A 17244-nucleotide genomic window follows, 5' to 3' on the forward strand; every position below is an offset into this window, starting at 1 on the left:
TTATGTGAGCTTATGGCAGCATTGTTTCCATCTACCGCCGGCTAAGGCAACGACTATGGAGCGTTGGGACGATTCTAGCGCCGTCAGTAGATCCGGTGGAACAGGAAGTTCTTTCTTTTGGTGACCGTGTTTATCAAAGGAATCGAAAGTAAGTAACGCTGCTGATATTTGTTGAATTTACGCGTCATAACGTACCAAAAACTGCGAGAATCGTGAAATTAAGAATATACTGATGTTTCTTATTATGATTATAATCAGCCTGACTGGTTTTGCTTTGAAGTTTTTCATATTTCATTCAATTTATAATCGCATACGTACGCCACGTGTTCTAATGGAGCCGATTCGTTGTCAAGAGTTCCAATCTTCCCTTTTACTGAAAGCAACTTGAATTCTGTTTTAAACGAATCACGTCTGCGAAATTTCGTTTCTCTTAATTCACGATCAACTTCCAATTCTTTGAAAGGCGAGAGGCGTAATCACTTCACTAACTTGTATACACCATTTTCGAACTGCCGTGTAGCATGAAAATCAATATGTCTATAATTTTTTAGGAAATCAGAAATACATTTGTCACTATCTAGTGAGCTAAAGTCAACATTACTCTATTTCAGTATGGCGGACGCAGCTCCAGCCGCAGCCGCAGCACCAGCACGTGGCGGTTTTCGTGGGGGATTTGGCTCTCGTGGAGCTGGGGGTGACCGAGGAGGTCCAAGAGGAAGAGGCCGTGGTGGTAGAGGTAGAGGCCGTGGTCGTGGCCGTGGCAAAGAAGATGCCAAGGAATGGATCCCAGTTACTAAATTGGGACGATTAGTAAGAGATGGGAAGATTCGTACTCTGGAAGAGATCTATCTCTTTTCTCTACCCATCAAAGAATTTGAAATCATCGATTTCTTCATTGGGCCGTCTCTGAAAGATGAAGTCTTAAAAATCATGCCTGTACAGAAACAGACTAGGGCTGGTCAACGTACTCGTTTCAAGGTAAAGCAATCTTTAATAAGTAATGTAACGATTAAACAAGTTGGCACGTGCTATAAACTGTATATAGTTGATTACCCGGTACAATAGTACAATTTTATTATATAAAGTGCAGTAAAAGCTATGATCACTTTCTCCAGAGTGAAAAAAATTCATCGTACATATGACAGTTCTTACTTAGTAATGTTTTACAGGCATTCGTCGCCATAGGAGATAGTAATGGTCACATAGGTCTTGGCGTGAAGTGCTCGAAGGAAGTTGCTACTGCAATTCGTGGAGCCATCATTTTGGCCAAATTGTCGGTTGTTCCTGTGCGTCGTGGTTACTGGGGAAACAAGATCGGAAAGCCACATACCGTGCCATGTAAAGTAACTGGAAAGTGTGGCTCTGTCCAGGTGCGACTAATCCCAGCACCTAGAGGAACTGGTATAGTTTCTGCTCCAGTCCCCAAAAAGCTTTTGCAGATGGCTGGTATCGAAGATTGCTACACCTCAGCCAGAGGATCGACTGGAACTCTTGGAAACTTTGCCAAAGCTACTTATGCAGCCATTGCTAAGACGTATGCTTACTTGACACCTGATTTGTGGAAGGAAATGGTCCTCACAAAGGCTCCGTATCAAGAGTATGCAGATTACTTGTTCAAGAATCATCGTCCAGTCACTGGTCCGCGTCCCACTGAAACTGTATAAATAAAAAAAAAAAAAAAAACCTGACCTGGTTGTTACAGTAATAAATCTTCTTGAATAATTAAAATGACCACTTGTTTTGCTTAATTCTTTTCCTGTTGTATGTATCCTCTTCCCATAATATATTCAAAACTTCTATGTATAAAAAGATATTTCAATTGACTGTGTTATGTTAATTTTCGTGCTAATATGATAACCTACTGCAAAACAAATGTTCTTCAAATTAATACGGGAAATTTTTATTAAATTTAGAGTTTTGGTAACCTATAGCCTAAGTGACGGTAAATAATTTTGTGATATTAAATAATATATTCCAATAACATGTTTTTTTCAATTGACGTATGTTTGACCATGGGATTCATTTCATTTATATTCCTAATTATTATATTAGTTTATGCATGATTTGTTGCAGAAGGCCACATACAATACCTAAGAATTATCAGATCGCTATAAATATGACACCCTTCTGTCGGATTACGATTAGCTTAAGGTTCATTATATTCAAGCATACAATGACAAGATTTCATGAAAAAGTAATTAAAACTAGATTAGGTTGTATAAACGTTTACGCGGTCGGTAAAAATACCGGTTACATATTAATGAGCACGCTTATACTTAGAATTTACAATGAGATACGTGTAGAAGCACAAGAACAATTCAAAATAACATTCTTACATATCTAATACAAACAATCGTTTTGCGAATATGACAGTTACCTAGTTAGGTACTGAACTGGAATACTCCAAATTGTATACATGCACACGAAAATATTTATATAAAATAGTAATAATTCTCGTTCACACATCTTTTTTTCTTTTTTAAAGATATATTTACTATCTATCATTCTTCACGATGTCATCACAATCATTTGGCTTTTCTAGTCAAAATTAGTAGAATTTCAGGGGATCGTTGCTAAAAATGAAGATTACAGTGCACGTAAATGCATACACCTATGCATGTCACCAAGAAACCCATGTATCTACTAGAAATTCTCAGAAATTCACACGACTTTCCTAATCCGTACAAAAGTTGAACTTATTTTTCCTCGAGTGTTTTATGTATATATTTCTATCAATTAACGTTACACATTTATAGTATAATTGTTCATACCAACGAAAATAATTTTACTTTCAGTGTGCATACATGCTCAAGATTACATATAAAACGGATAATCGATAAAAAATTTCCTTTATGTATTTTGAATCGGCAGTGTGCGGTAAATTTTTCTATGTACAATTATTAACAATAATGATTTTTCGTATTGTTTAAAAATTGAAAATAAATAAGTCGTAAAATAAGTTCCCTGCAGTAGAAAATATTATAATAGTTCTTTAATTTGTGCAGTATACTTATATTCACAAATTACTTAGCTTTTTTGGGTATCAATCTCTGACTTGATTCTGGCGAATAATTAAAATTAGAATGGAAATAAAGAAAACTAATAGTAAATAGATACACCAAATTGCATCAAATGCGAATATAACGAGACGAGCATGAAAAATTGTTATTTTCACCGACACTTATTATACGATTGAATTCATCAATACTCGTGATTTAACTCAGTATTAATACTGCAGCTACAATAAATTGGTCAATAGTTTTGATTAAAAGTTGTGATTTGTATAACGAATTCACATGTATAGTAGATATCATTAAGCTACGATTCACCATCTTTTAAGATAATAATTATTCACTGTGGCAGCTACAATGTTATGTAGACAATCATTTTTCTTCCATCGTTTTACCTTGCAATTTTTATGAAAACTTCGATGAATTCATATTTTTTCTTAAACAAGTTCATGTTGTTTCTACGCTGTAAATAACTATCGTACACTGCCTAATGAAAACCATTCGATGGTCTCGTTAGTAAGATTTAGTCGTTGTAGTGGTAAGCGAATACCACCAAGGAATTCATTTTCTTGAAGGGTATCGTGATTCCAAATAGTGGCCTCCAATGTTCGATCTTTAATCACTTCAATTGGCATTCGATACTCTAACTGTAGATCAAGAGAAACAAAATATTAAGTGAGTATTCATAACGATAGACTAAAATACAAACAAAAGTAATAAGCAGTATAAAATTAGTATGAGTTACCATTTCCATGAAAGATGGGTGACAATTTTTTTTTACCACCTTCGTTTTACGTTTTGTTGTTTTTGTTGGGTCTGGCTTGAGATAAACCTTGACGTATGTATTAGGCTCTTGAGCATTCGCTACCTTAGGTAGACCACGAGCATGATGAATCATAACGCATAGAGCACCTCGGGTATAGTGTAAAGATAATTTTATTTGACCCATTTGGCCATTTTCGCGAATTCTTCTTTCTGTCCACCAGTTTCCAACTATAGCAGACGGAAAAAAATCAGTAAAATGAAATTGAACTAATGACACATACTGGGCACTAGTCATATCCTATGCCACAAGATATAACTGATGACACAACACAAGACATTTACTGATTTGTGCCAATTTGATCAATCTGATTGATCAAAAATTAATAATTATTAACTGAATTAGCCATATCTATTAAACGGTACCAACACAGATCCAAAGCTGCGAAATTTGTACCTCTGACTTTACGTAGATGGATATCAGCATTTTGTTGATCTCGAAGAAGTGGATGAAAAAATGTGTAGACCAAATCACTTTGTGATATTTCAGGGGCCATTTTGAACAAGCTCTGAAGAAACTTCTCAATATCTGCTCGACGCTTATCCGCCACCTGTTTGATATTCGAACGGCCAACACTCATCCCATTTGGAAGGCTGTACAAACAATAAGAATTATTTTTATGGTATCAGATGATGTCATGATATTCAAATTATTTCTGATTATAGTTACAGTTGGCTAAATAGAAAATCTCGCTAAGATTATTCCAGTTCGATTTATAATATATCGTTTATAATAAGTTCAGTATCATTTTAAAGAATAAGGTAAGATTTTGTTGATAAGATATTACATATAAGCTAGGAATTAATAATACATCATATTCGTCTTTAGTAAAATGTTTGTAAATCCCCGCCAATTTTTAACAGTGTACGAAATTCGATATGTCATATTAATCATATAAACAAAATTATTTTAATAGGCAATGATAGTAAAACTAGTTTTTCATGGTGAATAATCAAAGAGAATGCTGACAGTGTGTTTGCGATGAAAAAAAAAAAGGAAAATTGAGTGGTGGGAGTTGGAAGGTGATAGGTCTACGTATGGCATGGTCAACATTCTGGTAATTAATCACGAGATAAGCCCAAGCGATCTAACAAGTGTTAGCAGTACACTCATGATAGCATGCTTTGTGACGTGTAGTAGTATCCATTTTTTCAACGAATTGCCATAGAGTTGGTATAAAGTATTGAACAGGTACAATAATTTTTTTTCCTAATATAGTGAGTGGTTTTCAAGAAAGGTGCAGTTAATTCTTTGAAATAGGATTGAATTTATTCAACATGTTCTATGCTGATAAGTATGTGGAAGTTGACACAGTCTGACGAATGGTATAAATATGTCAATGGCTCGTTGATAAAATGTGAATCACGTTTTATAATAATATGTAAGAATCCAACGAGATTATTTGCAAGTTATTTGCGATTCGGACAAGTTTTTCCTGCAAAACTCGTACTGTGCTCATAAAAGACCATAATATCATTTTATTGTAGTACGTGGATTTTAAAGTAAATAATGCACAGTGATTGACTGTCATATCATTTGCGATAACTATGACAGAACACCATTTGTTTTATCTGATAGAATGAGCAGATAGCAGTACGTTGTATTGATAGTATCATTTAACGAATGGTAACGTATTAATATCATATACTGATTTGGTTAGTTAAATCTGCACTCTAAATGTTTCTGAAAAAGTAAATATTGCGGTTCTTGTATTAATTGTTAGTTATCAAACGAATCATTTGCTTCATACAAATGCCATGTTATTGATTGATTTAGAAATGTAGAACAAGCCCTAACTGCCAAACTCCCTATACATACAAGTGCTTTAACTTCTATAAAAAATTGAAATAGTTAAAAAAATTTCGTTTCAAAACATTCCTTTGTGTTGAAATGTTCATATTCAAATGTTCATATTTTCTGTATTTCTTTGTTTTCATTTCTCTTTTGGTTATTTAGACTTATAATTAGTTTGGCTAAAAAACCACAACATTTCTAGAACCGACAGTTACTCAATACAACAGTGTTTCTGTGGTCAATTCTAACTATTTTTAAACATTATATTATCTCATTTCTCTTGGCGATCGCATTGAATGCCACTGTTAAATAAAAACTAACAATCATTCAGAATCAATAAATCTTAAAGTGGCATGACAGTGATAACGACAGTTGATTTATAAACTTGTTCTAGGCATTCCCATGCAATCAAGCAGCTTGTGGTTGTAAAATCGAAGGAAGTTTAACTAGTGAAGTGTTTCAACATTGAAGAAGGTGTTGCAGCGGTTCGAACAAAATGGGCTTCAAATGGTTCAAGGCTCGCATCACGATAAGTAGAATGCCTGAATACTCTTCTGCGGCAGCGGGTTCCTACAGGACAACGTCATTTGACATGCCTGATTTTCAATCAAATAATAATTACACAACTTCGACTAACGGTCAAACCAATATTGATAAAACATCCATCACTAGGCCAGTTTCTTTGCCTGCATTGAAATTAAATAATCCAATGGCTGAAGTAACAGGCACAGATAATATTTCAGAAGCAGTCGAACTGAACAGCAGTGACAATTCAAGTAAATCTTCAAAGAAAACGTCCGACGTAACACAGTCGGGACGAGAAATGTACAGCGGTTTAGGAATAAGAAATACCGCTCTCTTGAAAAAAGAGACGTTTGAAGAGGATTATAATCAGAATATCGGAAACGTTACGCCTAGACCTGCACAAAAAATGCACAAGGCTGAATACAAAAGGAAAAAAGTTAAAGCACCAGTCCCGAAAAGAAAATTGAGTAAGAGCAGTGGTGATATTTTAAGGAGTGGTAATTCAGAAGGTGTTACATTTACAAATGAAAAAAAATCATCGCACACCAGTGATGTCGACGTTTAGTTTAGCTATACTTATATACTTATAAAACAATCTATCTTCAACGTAATATAGTCTATAGTTACAAATTTCATTAAAAACATTTTTTTCTTCACGGTTGATACCTACAGACCACTTGTAGAGAAAATTAATAAAAGTTTCTGATTTACTCTGCATAGTTCAAATACGGGGTGCAGAATGAAGACGGGTGATGATTTTATTGCTCGACGAAGGAATTGGTGATTTACCAACACATGACCTATATATGTATTTCATAGAATATTAAGTTGTTTCTATTCCATGGTAAGTAAGTTGCAAAGAAAGAGAGAACACATGGATAGCATATTACTAATATTTCGAGTGTAACTATATATGATGGTTTTGTTTACTTGATAAAATTATAATTAATGATGTTTTATTAGAAATGTGATAAGTGTATGACACAAGTTAAATAATTATCATTATATTATGCTCACAGAAGCTTTTGAAACCATTGTAGACTAGTGATTACTATATTATATAGTAATTGTTGTCAATAATGGCATGGTGACTTAACGAAAAAATCTTTTTTCCTTCAATGATGCTAACATATATTCCTTATGAATAAAGAGTATGTGTTGAATAAACGAATAAGTTAATATTTGCAGTCTTACCTGGCAACTTTAGCAAGAGGGAAGTGAATGCACAGCTTCTGATAAAATTCACAGAACTCCTTGTAAGATCGAAACAGATATGTAGGATCAGCGTGATTTTTTCTTTCTATTCTTAATATATACATATAGTACTTTTCTGGATCATAACGTTTTTGGTATCCGTAAACTTGAACGCTTGTCAGTTGGCCTTCTTGCTGCATGCTATAAATGGGAAAATTTCATAAAATTTAGTCAATGTGAATAAAGCACCAGAACTGCGATTACATAATCGAATACTTACGTATATGTACGTGGAATAAACGATAGTAGCTCGCCATCGTTTTGCTCTCCAGAAAATCTAAGCTGTGCAAGATTATGAAGGAAAAAATTGAATTGCGTAAACCAATTTTTGAGCGAGCTTTCAATCATGCGAGCAAAAGTTGCAGCAGCTTCTGGGTTTGTTTGACCAGGGAGTAAGGCTTTCTGGACATAGTTCACAGCATCCATTGTAACTCCAGGAATTCCAGAAGAGGCCATCTGAGGATTAGTGTATACATTCATTTTCGACTTATCAAGATCCTTTTCTATTTCAATCTCGCTCAGCTTATCGTGGATTAATTTTGTCATGGTGGAATCAGTTCTTAATTGTTTCTCATGTGTCAAGTTCTCCATTTCAATTATATTTAGATACAAAAGCACGGTTTGTCGAGTAATTAATTTATGAAAGTATATCGAAACAGCAAAGTATTATATCGCGTGTCCCAAAGGTTATTCTATTTTTATTCTCTCCTGCACTCATGAAATTTAGCATTCGAACCACTTCTATGTTTTGCACTTCGATGAACTTCTATTCTCTTAATTTATATAAGTAAACTCATATTGTCAATAAATTATGTTCAATTGTTGTCAAGTTCGTGAATTTAGTTTTCAAGTCATATAATTATCAAAACAAAATCATTCAACATTCAACATAGCACTTTTTATGTATCCATATTTCCGTTCAAATTCAAAATACGTATTGATATAGAATTCAAGGATTCGTAGACTTGGATTGTTAATTGCAAGATTTACATCCATCAGTAGGTAATATGGTTATTCGCCTGTCACAAATGATATTTTATTATAGCACATCACATCGTGCTTCACCAAGGTTCTCTTAGAATAATGTGAAATATTCCGAGCACCAAGTCGTATTGTAGCGTGCAAGTTGTACGTGATTGTGGTTTGAAGTTTGATAACACTAAAGTGGATAAGACTTCACATTATATGTACACATCAACTCTGTGGCGAGTTGTGGTATTTATTTATATCAGGAAGCACGTATGTCGACAAATTATACGCATTAAATTTGCGACTGATAATACGCCTGAAAACAATGGCTTTAACGAGATTTTAAATATTATAGACTGCAGCATATGGAAGAATTGAGAGAAACTGAAATGTTTGCGTCACATTTTTGTTCTCTTTGTCTCTCTTGAAAGTGGGAATAAATTATATCATAACACATCCTGTTTTTGTAAGCAAAATAGATAAGCTTATCTTAAGGTTCGACTTCAGCAACAGTTAACTGGTATCATTAAAAGGTCGAAATTTGAAAATATGCAATAGTAATTAAATTATGCGTAATTGCCACAATTATTATGATCTCTAAGTTAATTGCAAAAAGAAGTTTGTCAGATACATTAATTCTCTCAGATCGTTCTTCTTTCTTTGTTGTGATGAAAGTTAATAAGCTTCAAAATTGTCAAAAGGGATACATACCAGTCCGAATAGATGGAGAATCAAGTTACTATGTTTTCGTACAATATTAAATGCCTGGCAACATAAATCTACGAAATGATGGAATTTGGCTGAAGGTTTGTCGCCACCATTTATAACGTATGCCATGTCAGATGTTAACACAAACGGTGTCCGATCTCTGAAAAATAGAACGTACAGTGAGAAATTGGAGCAAGTTTATATCCTAGTTTACAAAAAGTAGGCTCAGAATTTTATACCTCTTAAAATTTCCAAACATCTGGGCATCTCCCAAAAACTTGCCGAAATCAATGTGAAAAAGATGCCCCGATGTCTTGAGCATTATATTATCGTTGTGTCTATCACAAATACCGAGAATGTAAGTTGCTACACTATATCCAGCACAAGAAGCAGTGAAATTGGTCACTGCTCTTTCATATTCTAATTCAGACGGGTTGTGTTTCGCTAACCATTCTGCAATAGGTCGGTCTTTAAACGAGCCAGTCAAACCAAACTCGACTTGAATTTTTCGCAGAGTTTCTGCGTTAGTAACCATTTCAATCATGCCACGCTTGTAGCCAGTAGGAACGCAAGCGAAAGTCACCATTTTCAAGTCAAGACCTCCTTTCAGCCAAAGTTTATCCATGATACGAACCATTTGAAGGGTCAACATATCTTGTTGCAAATCATCGCCAACCTAAATTATTCGTTTGATTATTTCATATAGCCTATAAGAGTTTTGGAGAGAAATCTGATTTCTATGTAAAAATTAGGTTTCTTTAAAAGCAGTTTTCAGTTTAAAAATATGCACCAAATGAATATACCTTGAAGATGGCAGGAATGATGGCGTTATCTGTACTAATAAAGCTGATCTTAAGGGGCAAGGTAAATGATGGGAAATAGGAACAAGTTTGGACGTTGATGCCGAATACTTCTCTGCTTGGAGATAGAGGTAGACATGTGCCATCATTTTCCATTAGTTGACTGTTTATATTTTGTAAACCATTTTTAAGCGCTTCCATTCTCAACGAATCTTTCGTTGTTTTTATATTTTCTGCTACCTCGTGAAGGTTCTGTAACATAACAATCAGTGATTACAGTATTTTAAGTAACGTAATCAACATGATGAACCGTACCTTGACTAGACACTGTTGTGTAAGAAAACTATTTCTTAATGCATCCCCAACCACGGCAAGTAAGGCACGCAGCATCAATTGCAGTCTTCTATGGTACCTAGAGGCACTGATACTGTTGCCGTCATCTCCTGTTTGTGCATCAGAAGAATTCTAAAATTTTTTTAAACGAATTGTTATTTTCACGTCACAGATTTTTCAGATGTGGGAGACGGTTGAGCTCGGATAAGCATAGCGGATTTTGAGTACGATAATTGAAAAATCTTGAATGAATGATTCAGGAAATTTTAAATAGCGTTTGCAAAATGAATGGCTAAGTGAATGATAGAATAGGTCAGCATGCACTACATCATTGTTCGGTATTTTAATGAAAGGATGATCCAACCTGTACCTGGGGACTCTGTCCCGGCAGTGATTGATTCAACAGCCAGTAAATGTGGTGTGCGACTCTAGGAGATAGAAGCGAGCGCTCGAGTAAAAAACGAGCGAGAGGAGATGCTTCATAGGTCTCGTGTTTCAGAGCTTGTAATAACTGAGGTAAATAATCTATCAGCTCATCGCTAGTAAGATCTCTGATCCAGCTTACAGCCATTTCTCGAACCTTCATGTCAGGAAAACTGGAAAGACAAACATTCATTATAGATAGACATGAGCTAGAAATATGTTGCTAGATGGTACCAACTCAAGTATAACATAGATTGTGAGATCAAATTGAAATGACGCACCATGGTAGGAGCAGCTGTAATGCCTGCACAGGTGGCAGTGGATTCCAGATACGCAACGATGCGTGTAAATCTGGCAGGCAAGCCCAATCCCAGCTGTGTGCTGCTAGCAACACTTTAGGTAATGCTTCAGGTCTGTCATGCAAATAATGTCTCTTCTCCCATAAAATTTCTCTCTCTTCCAGAGGCGGTCTGCGATATGAAGTTTATTTTTATAGAAACGGATGCATGGTATGTGGTAAAGGGTTTTATAAAGCAGTAGATGAGCTATACCTGAAAAACGTATCCTGTTGAGTTATGTCTACGAGAATTTCTTGCGTGTTGTGATCTAACGAATTGAAGTCTAGAGATTTAATATCGTAATCTCTAAGTTCAGTGGGGAACAAGACTCTTCCACCATAATCGGGCAGTTCCAATCCAATTAGTGGTTGCACATTTCCATACGGATGAATTCCAGGGGCAGGAGCCGGCCCTAATCTCTTATCCGCATTGGGTGGCCACAACGTAAGGAAATAACTGCCTTGGGACATGACTCTGTACACGTAATACAAACAAATACAGGATAGAAATTTTAAAGAACGGATTTTCACTCAATTCAGATCAAACCAGAAAGAACAATTCATCAAATGTTTTTCAAATGTTTTTCCTTAAATATCATAAATCATGTAAGCTATGAATTGATCAATGAAAATGCTCACCCATCGTAATCAAAAAACTGAAGTGCACCCCACCCAAGTTCTTCTTTGTGCATCGAACCTTCGGCTGAAGAATTAGACTCGTGCTCTGTGGGCTGCATGGTTCGACCATAGAGTACGAGAACCAGCCGCGCTTCTCTTGGTACTTGACATACGCTTATCCCTTGGAATTCCAGCCTAAAATATTCGTTAGGATTGTATGATAAAATCTTTTTATAAGTCTTATACTTGATATGTGAAATATATTTTACCACGCATTGAATAAAACTCGCTGATAAAAACTTGAACCGAGTGTCATGGGTTCGGAAACAACTGGATGACCTACGGGTCGAGTCCCATGAAATATTTGGGCAGCTATGATGTAGTCGTCGTGTTTCCAAGTGGCTGGTAATCTATGAAGAGCTCCTACTCTGACGAGAACTGTATCTATAACTTCTGATGAAACTAAAGTATCTGAAGAAATAATAAATGTCGTTAAAGATTGTTACAGTTAGGACAAGTATACCTGATGGCAGAAACGAAAAAATACTACTCACTGGTTGGATATTCTCCTCTAGTATTCAATTGAAAATCAACTCTGAATGCATGGCAATAAGTTTCAACTAGGTCTTGGATAGCATCTCGTATTTTATGACAATTTGTCGCTATCACTTCTGGAAATTTTGTTTTTATAGCTACAGGAGAGTAATCGCCTTCTTCGTGCAATGCATCCGGTTTTTTGCACTCATTATTAGCCGTTTGGGCTGAGGGCAAGAACTGACAGAAGGCATGCACAAAATTGTCGATAGCTTCTGTTATTTCAACAGTTTCGACATTTCCCATTAGCGCACAGACTGCCTTTATGGCCTGTACAACACCGCGTGGTTTAAATTGTGGAAAGAGACTAGAAGTATGATTTGTTGTTGCCATTTGCAATGCTGTTGTCTCCACACGCTCCATTTCTTTCTCGACAGTTTCTACAGCGTAATGTTTTAAAAATATACGATTTATGTTGACATGTTACAAAAATTTTTTCAATTCATTTCACGTTTTATTATCACAGATCTAAATTAGGTATATAAATTGGACGAGATAGCAGATGCCGTGTACATTCAAAAGTGTCGAAATTTTTGTACTCACCTAACAATATAATTAAGGTGTCATAGCATATCGTTTGCACAGGTTCATTGGGTAAAATTTCCTCTAATCGTAAGCACTGATCTCGGTTATCGTCTTGAAGCTTCAAAAAAAATGTTACGTCAAGACATTGTGAAGCGAATGAAATATGATAATATTTACTTACTGTTCTGGCAAGTGATCGTTTCATTTGTTTTCTTGTCAAGATCGCCAATTCAATATCTTTTTCCAATTTGATACATTGATGTACATATTCATATTGTGCTAAGGTTGTATTTGGAACAAGATATTCAGCCAATCCAAGAACTCTCAGACAGTACTTATCTACATTAACTGTATCTTCGTCATCCAACGTGCATGCTACATTGAGTATGACATGTTCCACACAACAATTGACTGAAAAGAATACAAAATTCAGACGAAACCTTATTCCTATGATATAATTCTACCACAAAAGTTCTACAAAGACAAGTATAATCCTCCGAAAGTTTACCATCGCATGTGAAAGTGATAGGCTGAACAGGATCTTCAGTGCTAGTAGTGAGTTGTGGGTATACAACTATTTTTATGCTTGTTCCATCTGGATATAAGTTCTCCATCATCGGACTTACTACATGCCCAACATTTGTACTTGGATTATTGAACGGAAATTCGCCTAAAATAACAATACAATTGATAGTAACGATCCAAAAATTTTTATGTAAATTTGGGAAGGATGAATGGTTTTATGCTTATCGAGTTTGGCCTACCTCTCACAGATTTAATCATCTTGTGAAAAGCTTTCAGGTCACAGTCATGCAAGGATGCTCTTGCTTTAACTACGGTAATATTCTCGTAAAGACGAGTGTTCCTTTTTTGCTGTGAACAAAGAGAAAGAGAAGGCAGGTTATAGAAATTCCAATCCATCTAATTGGAAAAAATGCCTTTTTGGAAACGACAGGAATAGTTTATTAAAATATACGAACACGACGATCCAGCGACGTTCGTCTCCTTTCAATAGTGTTCCAAGCCGATGAATTTCTAGGTGGCAGAGGTGGAGGAGCTGCTGGTGATACGGCAGGTGACTTTGCCGATTTTTCAACAGCAGCGTAAACTGGGTCGGAATTAACACTTTCATTCGTGCTGTACATATAGTCAAAAGGGTCAAATGGGTCGTACACAGATCCGCTGAGCTGCGAATCTGTATCTGTTTTGAAAATCACAGAAAAGCATTATTTATTTATTGCAACATGTATAGAAGTGTCTTTTCACGAAAGGTTTACTCACCATCCCTAGCTGCCAATGTGGCCTCATCGTTCACTTCAGTCTTTATAAGCAAGGGGTCAAATGCTTCAAGAACGCTGACTCTTACATTAGTTTTGTCTTCGTTTTGTTCAAATACGGTCAGATCTATCAGATTACTGTTGAGTTTTTTCTCTATTACTTTCAGAACATCTAGCTGCCTGTTATCTACACTGTAATTGGGGGAAGATACTCCAAACACCGACGGACTTGTGCAAGTCCGATAGTTTGCTGGTAGAGGTGGAATCTACAATGTTTTTAAAAGCAATGTCAACACGACTGTCATCAACTGAAATTGCAAAGCAAGAGTAGCAATAAAGTCAAACTGATGCTGTGTCTTTTGAAAAAGAACACTGGATAAATGTAGACAAGGAAAAACTTTAGCCGTATGTTTTACAAATGACAGTAATTAAAATAAGACAGAGCGTATGAAAGTATGCTACAAACGAAAGTGTTATGAAAACGATTTTTATTATTCACCTGTGGAATGCTATCATGTGTATTACTACTAACACTGCTTGCCCTGGACATTACAGGGCTGATGCCCGGAGTGCTAGGTGTACTAGGTGTGCACGGAACAGTCGATGTGCTTGGTCCTGGTGACGGTGAGTGATATCTCAAATCCCTAGGATTAAAAGTACTCGCAGAGCTACTGCTGCGCGAGACTTTTGGAGCTCTTCTCAATAAAGAGGGATGGTTTTCCCATTTTGGCTCGACAGGCGCTTTTCTGTAAAACAAATGGCCGCCTTGGTCAGAGAAGTTCTAAATAATAGATTGAGAAATGCAGATAAGAATGTAATTCACAGGATCACATTAGTATCTATTGTATTGCCTGTAGAGCTTGTCATTCATATTCTGGGGTATGCCGGGTATCAAAACAGCTGATGATTAATAATCGAAAGTTTTTTTGCAATGCTGTATAAATAATTAATGGAAAGCTTACGGCGGCGGGGGTGGTGGTGTACAGTACGAAGTTAGGCCATCTTGTTTAACAGGGCTTGTAAAATTAATTAAATCGGGAGCAGCTCCCCTATTTGAAGTGCCCGGTGTTGATGAATTTCTTCTATACGGAACGGGGGGTGGAGGTGCGATTATCGCCGTAGTTCTTGGTTGGCCAGTATTGAACGATCCTGGTCTAGGTCGACTCCGTAAATGAAGCCTGTGGATAAATATGGAAATAAACTTTTTGACTAAATATAATTTCTCAAGCTTCTATATGGAGCTGCACTTGTTTCCATCACTCTCAAGATATGAAAATGTTTGGATTGTTTACCGATCGCTGATCGGCGCTCCGTCAACCTCGACTGTGTTGCTATCGTCGTTGCTACTGTTGTCGTTGCTGTGTGGCGAAGTATACGGTCGTCGAACATGGCCAGTATACTCGAGCTGTTCTTTTTGTAGTTTGAATTTTTCCAAGGCCAGACTTTCCAGGCTTAGGGCTTGTGCCCTTTCAAGATCTTCTTGAAATTGTTGATCATAGTCTATCACCGGTTGCCTTCGAGTATGCGTGTTCCCACTGTAGTTCGACATCTGTGGATCAATAAGATCGTGTTTAAATAAAACCTTTTTTCTTATAGTTTTTTTCGTGCTTGGAAATACATCTATTCACAGCTAAGTTAACGGACCATGCTAGAGATAACGATATTTTTGATAACTGACATTTGATGGGCAACTCATCATTGCTTCGAGTTGTTTAAAATTCCTGTTAGACAGATAGCTCTCACATTTCTTTTTGACCCAGACAAGGAATTCTTTGAAATGCCAATTAGTTACTTGTAAGAAACGAATATAATCGGTCCTCTAGTATTTTTCTATACAAAGTAATCTCAAACTATGTTTACGATTGTTACATCGATCAATGACTATTGTCAAATTGAATGTGCTATGAGGCTCACTGACACATAATATTGTCAGTTCAAGAGCACAGAACCGACATTTAAAAGTATGCATTTGTTGTGGTATCACTTGGCTTTGCTTAGCATGTTGCCGGAAATGTATTTTTCAATTTCTTCAGCCTCGACAAATATCTGCACTTTGCTGAACAAGCGGACTTAATAATATGTATAACACACATCGCAACAACAATAGAGAAACTTTCAGAAAACAGGATCTGTCTTTTTTTGTTTTGAAAAAAAAAATATGGTTTTAAATTATACGTAATATTTACAGTTACTTTACTTCGACAATATCGATTAAACTGACTCGGCTTTGTCATGTTAATACGGTTTGCTATTGTCGGGAGAATTTTGAGTCAGTTTTAGGATTCATACGCTGTTCCGATAATTAGTCACAAGTTCTTGGGTGGATGAATGAAAACAACTGTAAATATTATACAGTGTCAAAGTCACCCTGACTTCGAAGCGTGCGATGTTGAACTGAATCAATTCTTTCATTACTAGTTGAATCTGAAGAATGATAAATTTTTTAAACTATAGTAGACGATAATTATTCTATGGTTAAATTCGTACGATCAAAAACTTTCATCATCGAAAGGCTTAGGTGAGAAAAATAAATGAACAGATAAAATATAGCAACACGTTTGTAAAAGATGTTCGAGTATCTTTCGCAAAAAAATAAGGCGAAAATTTCTTTACACAAAATTGACAAGTGATGTCACAACAATGTAAAAATAGAACGTCACCAGATACAGACGCGAAGAATGTTCATAAAGAAATGAAGTCTAAATCTAACCTATAAGCCGAAATCATAAAAAAAAAAGGTACGACAGTGATGCATCAGCAATTGACAGGTAGCGTGAAATATTGTTACTACGAGATCTGTGCGGAAGCGTGAAAAGAACAAGAATAAGAATAAGGAGTATAAAATGTGCACGGAAACCGCGATAAGAATCGCGAGGTCGGATGGGTTGAAAGTTAACCGTTTGAAAAGTCCTGTCAGTTGGTTATTAGGAGAATAACAATTAGAAAAAAAAAACACACACAGACATGCACACGCGTTATCACCCGAATAGTACTGTCACGATTAAACTCACACTGGCATTATAATAAGCGTCCTAGTTATGCGGTACTCATAAAATAATTGACAAATATTTCATCAAGATGCTACGGCTATCGGCACCGTTATAGTTCACAGACGACGTGACATTTCTAATTTACAGTTCAGCAGAGCCGAACCAACTGCGGAGCAACGTACAAACTTCTATTACCGTACGCGATAAATCTACTACTGCCGTTCAGAGCCACGAAGTCTGCTGCGGATTGTTTGCCAACTTCA

General features: G+C 36.0%; 3 protein-coding genes across 12 annotated transcripts; 2 read left to right on the forward strand and 1 right to left on the reverse strand.

Moving 5' to 3' along the window:
* Positions 1-10: 10 nt before the first annotated feature.
* Positions 11-1665, forward strand: LOC124306684 (40S ribosomal protein S2). The gene is made up of 3 exons (XM_046767566.1): positions 11-148; positions 612-978; positions 1170-1665. Exons 2-3 carry the CDS (start codon positions 613-615, stop codon positions 1662-1664), a joined length of 861 nt encoding a protein of 286 aa, XP_046623522.1. The 5' UTR covers positions 11-148; position 612; the 3' UTR covers position 1665.
* LOC124306682 (phosphatidylinositol 4-phosphate 3-kinase C2 domain-containing subunit beta) lies at positions 1563-17186 on the reverse strand. Of its 2 annotated transcripts, none has more exons than XM_046767564.1 (25): positions 17003-17186; positions 15284-15540; positions 14954-15169; positions 14491-14737; positions 13996-14257; positions 13695-13915; positions 13479-13587; positions 13223-13384; positions 12896-13125; positions 12733-12832; positions 12150-12569; positions 11865-12066; positions 11617-11790; positions 11192-11452; positions 10922-11110; positions 10588-10813; positions 10200-10349; positions 9888-10136; positions 9324-9760; positions 9088-9244; positions 7628-7863; positions 7348-7548; positions 4231-4427; positions 3757-4004; positions 1563-3658 (listed from the first exon to the last, which is right to left on the reverse strand). In XM_046767564.1, exons 2-25 carry the CDS (start codon positions 15538-15540, stop codon positions 3485-3487), a joined length of 5325 nt encoding a protein of 1774 aa, XP_046623520.1. In that variant the 5' UTR covers positions 17003-17186; the 3' UTR covers positions 1563-3484. The 2 variants fall into 2 exon arrangements, with proteins under 2 accessions (XP_046623520.1, XP_046623518.1); XM_046767562.1 differs by having other exon boundaries at positions 10582-10813.
* LOC124306685 (uncharacterized) lies at positions 4490-7332 on the forward strand. Of its 9 annotated transcripts, XM_046767576.1 has the most exons (3): positions 4894-5025; positions 6023-6620; positions 6874-7332. In XM_046767576.1, exons 2-3 carry the CDS (start codon positions 6125-6127, stop codon positions 6894-6896), a joined length of 519 nt encoding a protein of 172 aa, XP_046623532.1. In that variant the 5' UTR covers positions 4894-5025; positions 6023-6124; the 3' UTR covers positions 6897-7332. The 9 variants fall into 9 exon arrangements, with proteins under 9 accessions (XP_046623528.1, XP_046623532.1, XP_046623523.1 ...); XM_046767572.1 differs by lacking the exon at positions 4894-5025 and adding an exon at positions 4490-4595 and having other exon boundaries at positions 6023-7330; XM_046767567.1 differs by having other exon boundaries at positions 6023-7330.
* Positions 17187-17244: the final 58 nt, after the last annotated feature.

The sequence above is a fragment of the Neodiprion virginianus genome, chromosome 6, assembly GCF_021901495.1.
Source record: "Neodiprion virginianus isolate iyNeoVirg1 chromosome 6, iyNeoVirg1.1, whole genome shotgun sequence".
In the NCBI taxonomy this organism is placed as follows: Eukaryota; Metazoa; Arthropoda; class Insecta; order Hymenoptera; family Diprionidae; genus Neodiprion; species Neodiprion virginianus.

Bases quoted from the DNA above. Each gene is read 5' to 3' on its own strand.
- LOC124306682 (XM_046767562.1), bottom strand. From the start codon at position 15,540: ATGTCGAACTACAGTGGGAACACGCATACTCGAAGGCAACCGGTGATA. The intron at 10,350-10,581 runs GTTGGATCATCC...AAAAAATTTTAG, and splicing joins GACAGAGTCCCCAGGTACAG to AATTCTTCTGATGCACAAAC. The intron at 9,245-9,323 runs GTATAAAATTCT...TCTATTTTTCAG, and splicing joins ATGTTTGGAAATTTTAAGAG to AGATCGGACACCGTTTGTGT.
- LOC124306685 (XM_046767572.1), top strand. From the start codon at position 6,125: ATGGGCTTCAAATGGTTCAAGGCTCGCATCACGATAAGTAGAATGCCT.
- LOC124306684 (XM_046767566.1), top strand. From the start codon at position 613: ATGGCGGACGCAGCTCCAGCCGCAGCCGCAGCACCAGCACGTGGCGGT. The intron at 979-1,169 runs GTAAAGCAATCT...AATGTTTTACAG, and splicing joins GTCAACGTACTCGTTTCAAG to GCATTCGTCGCCATAGGAGA.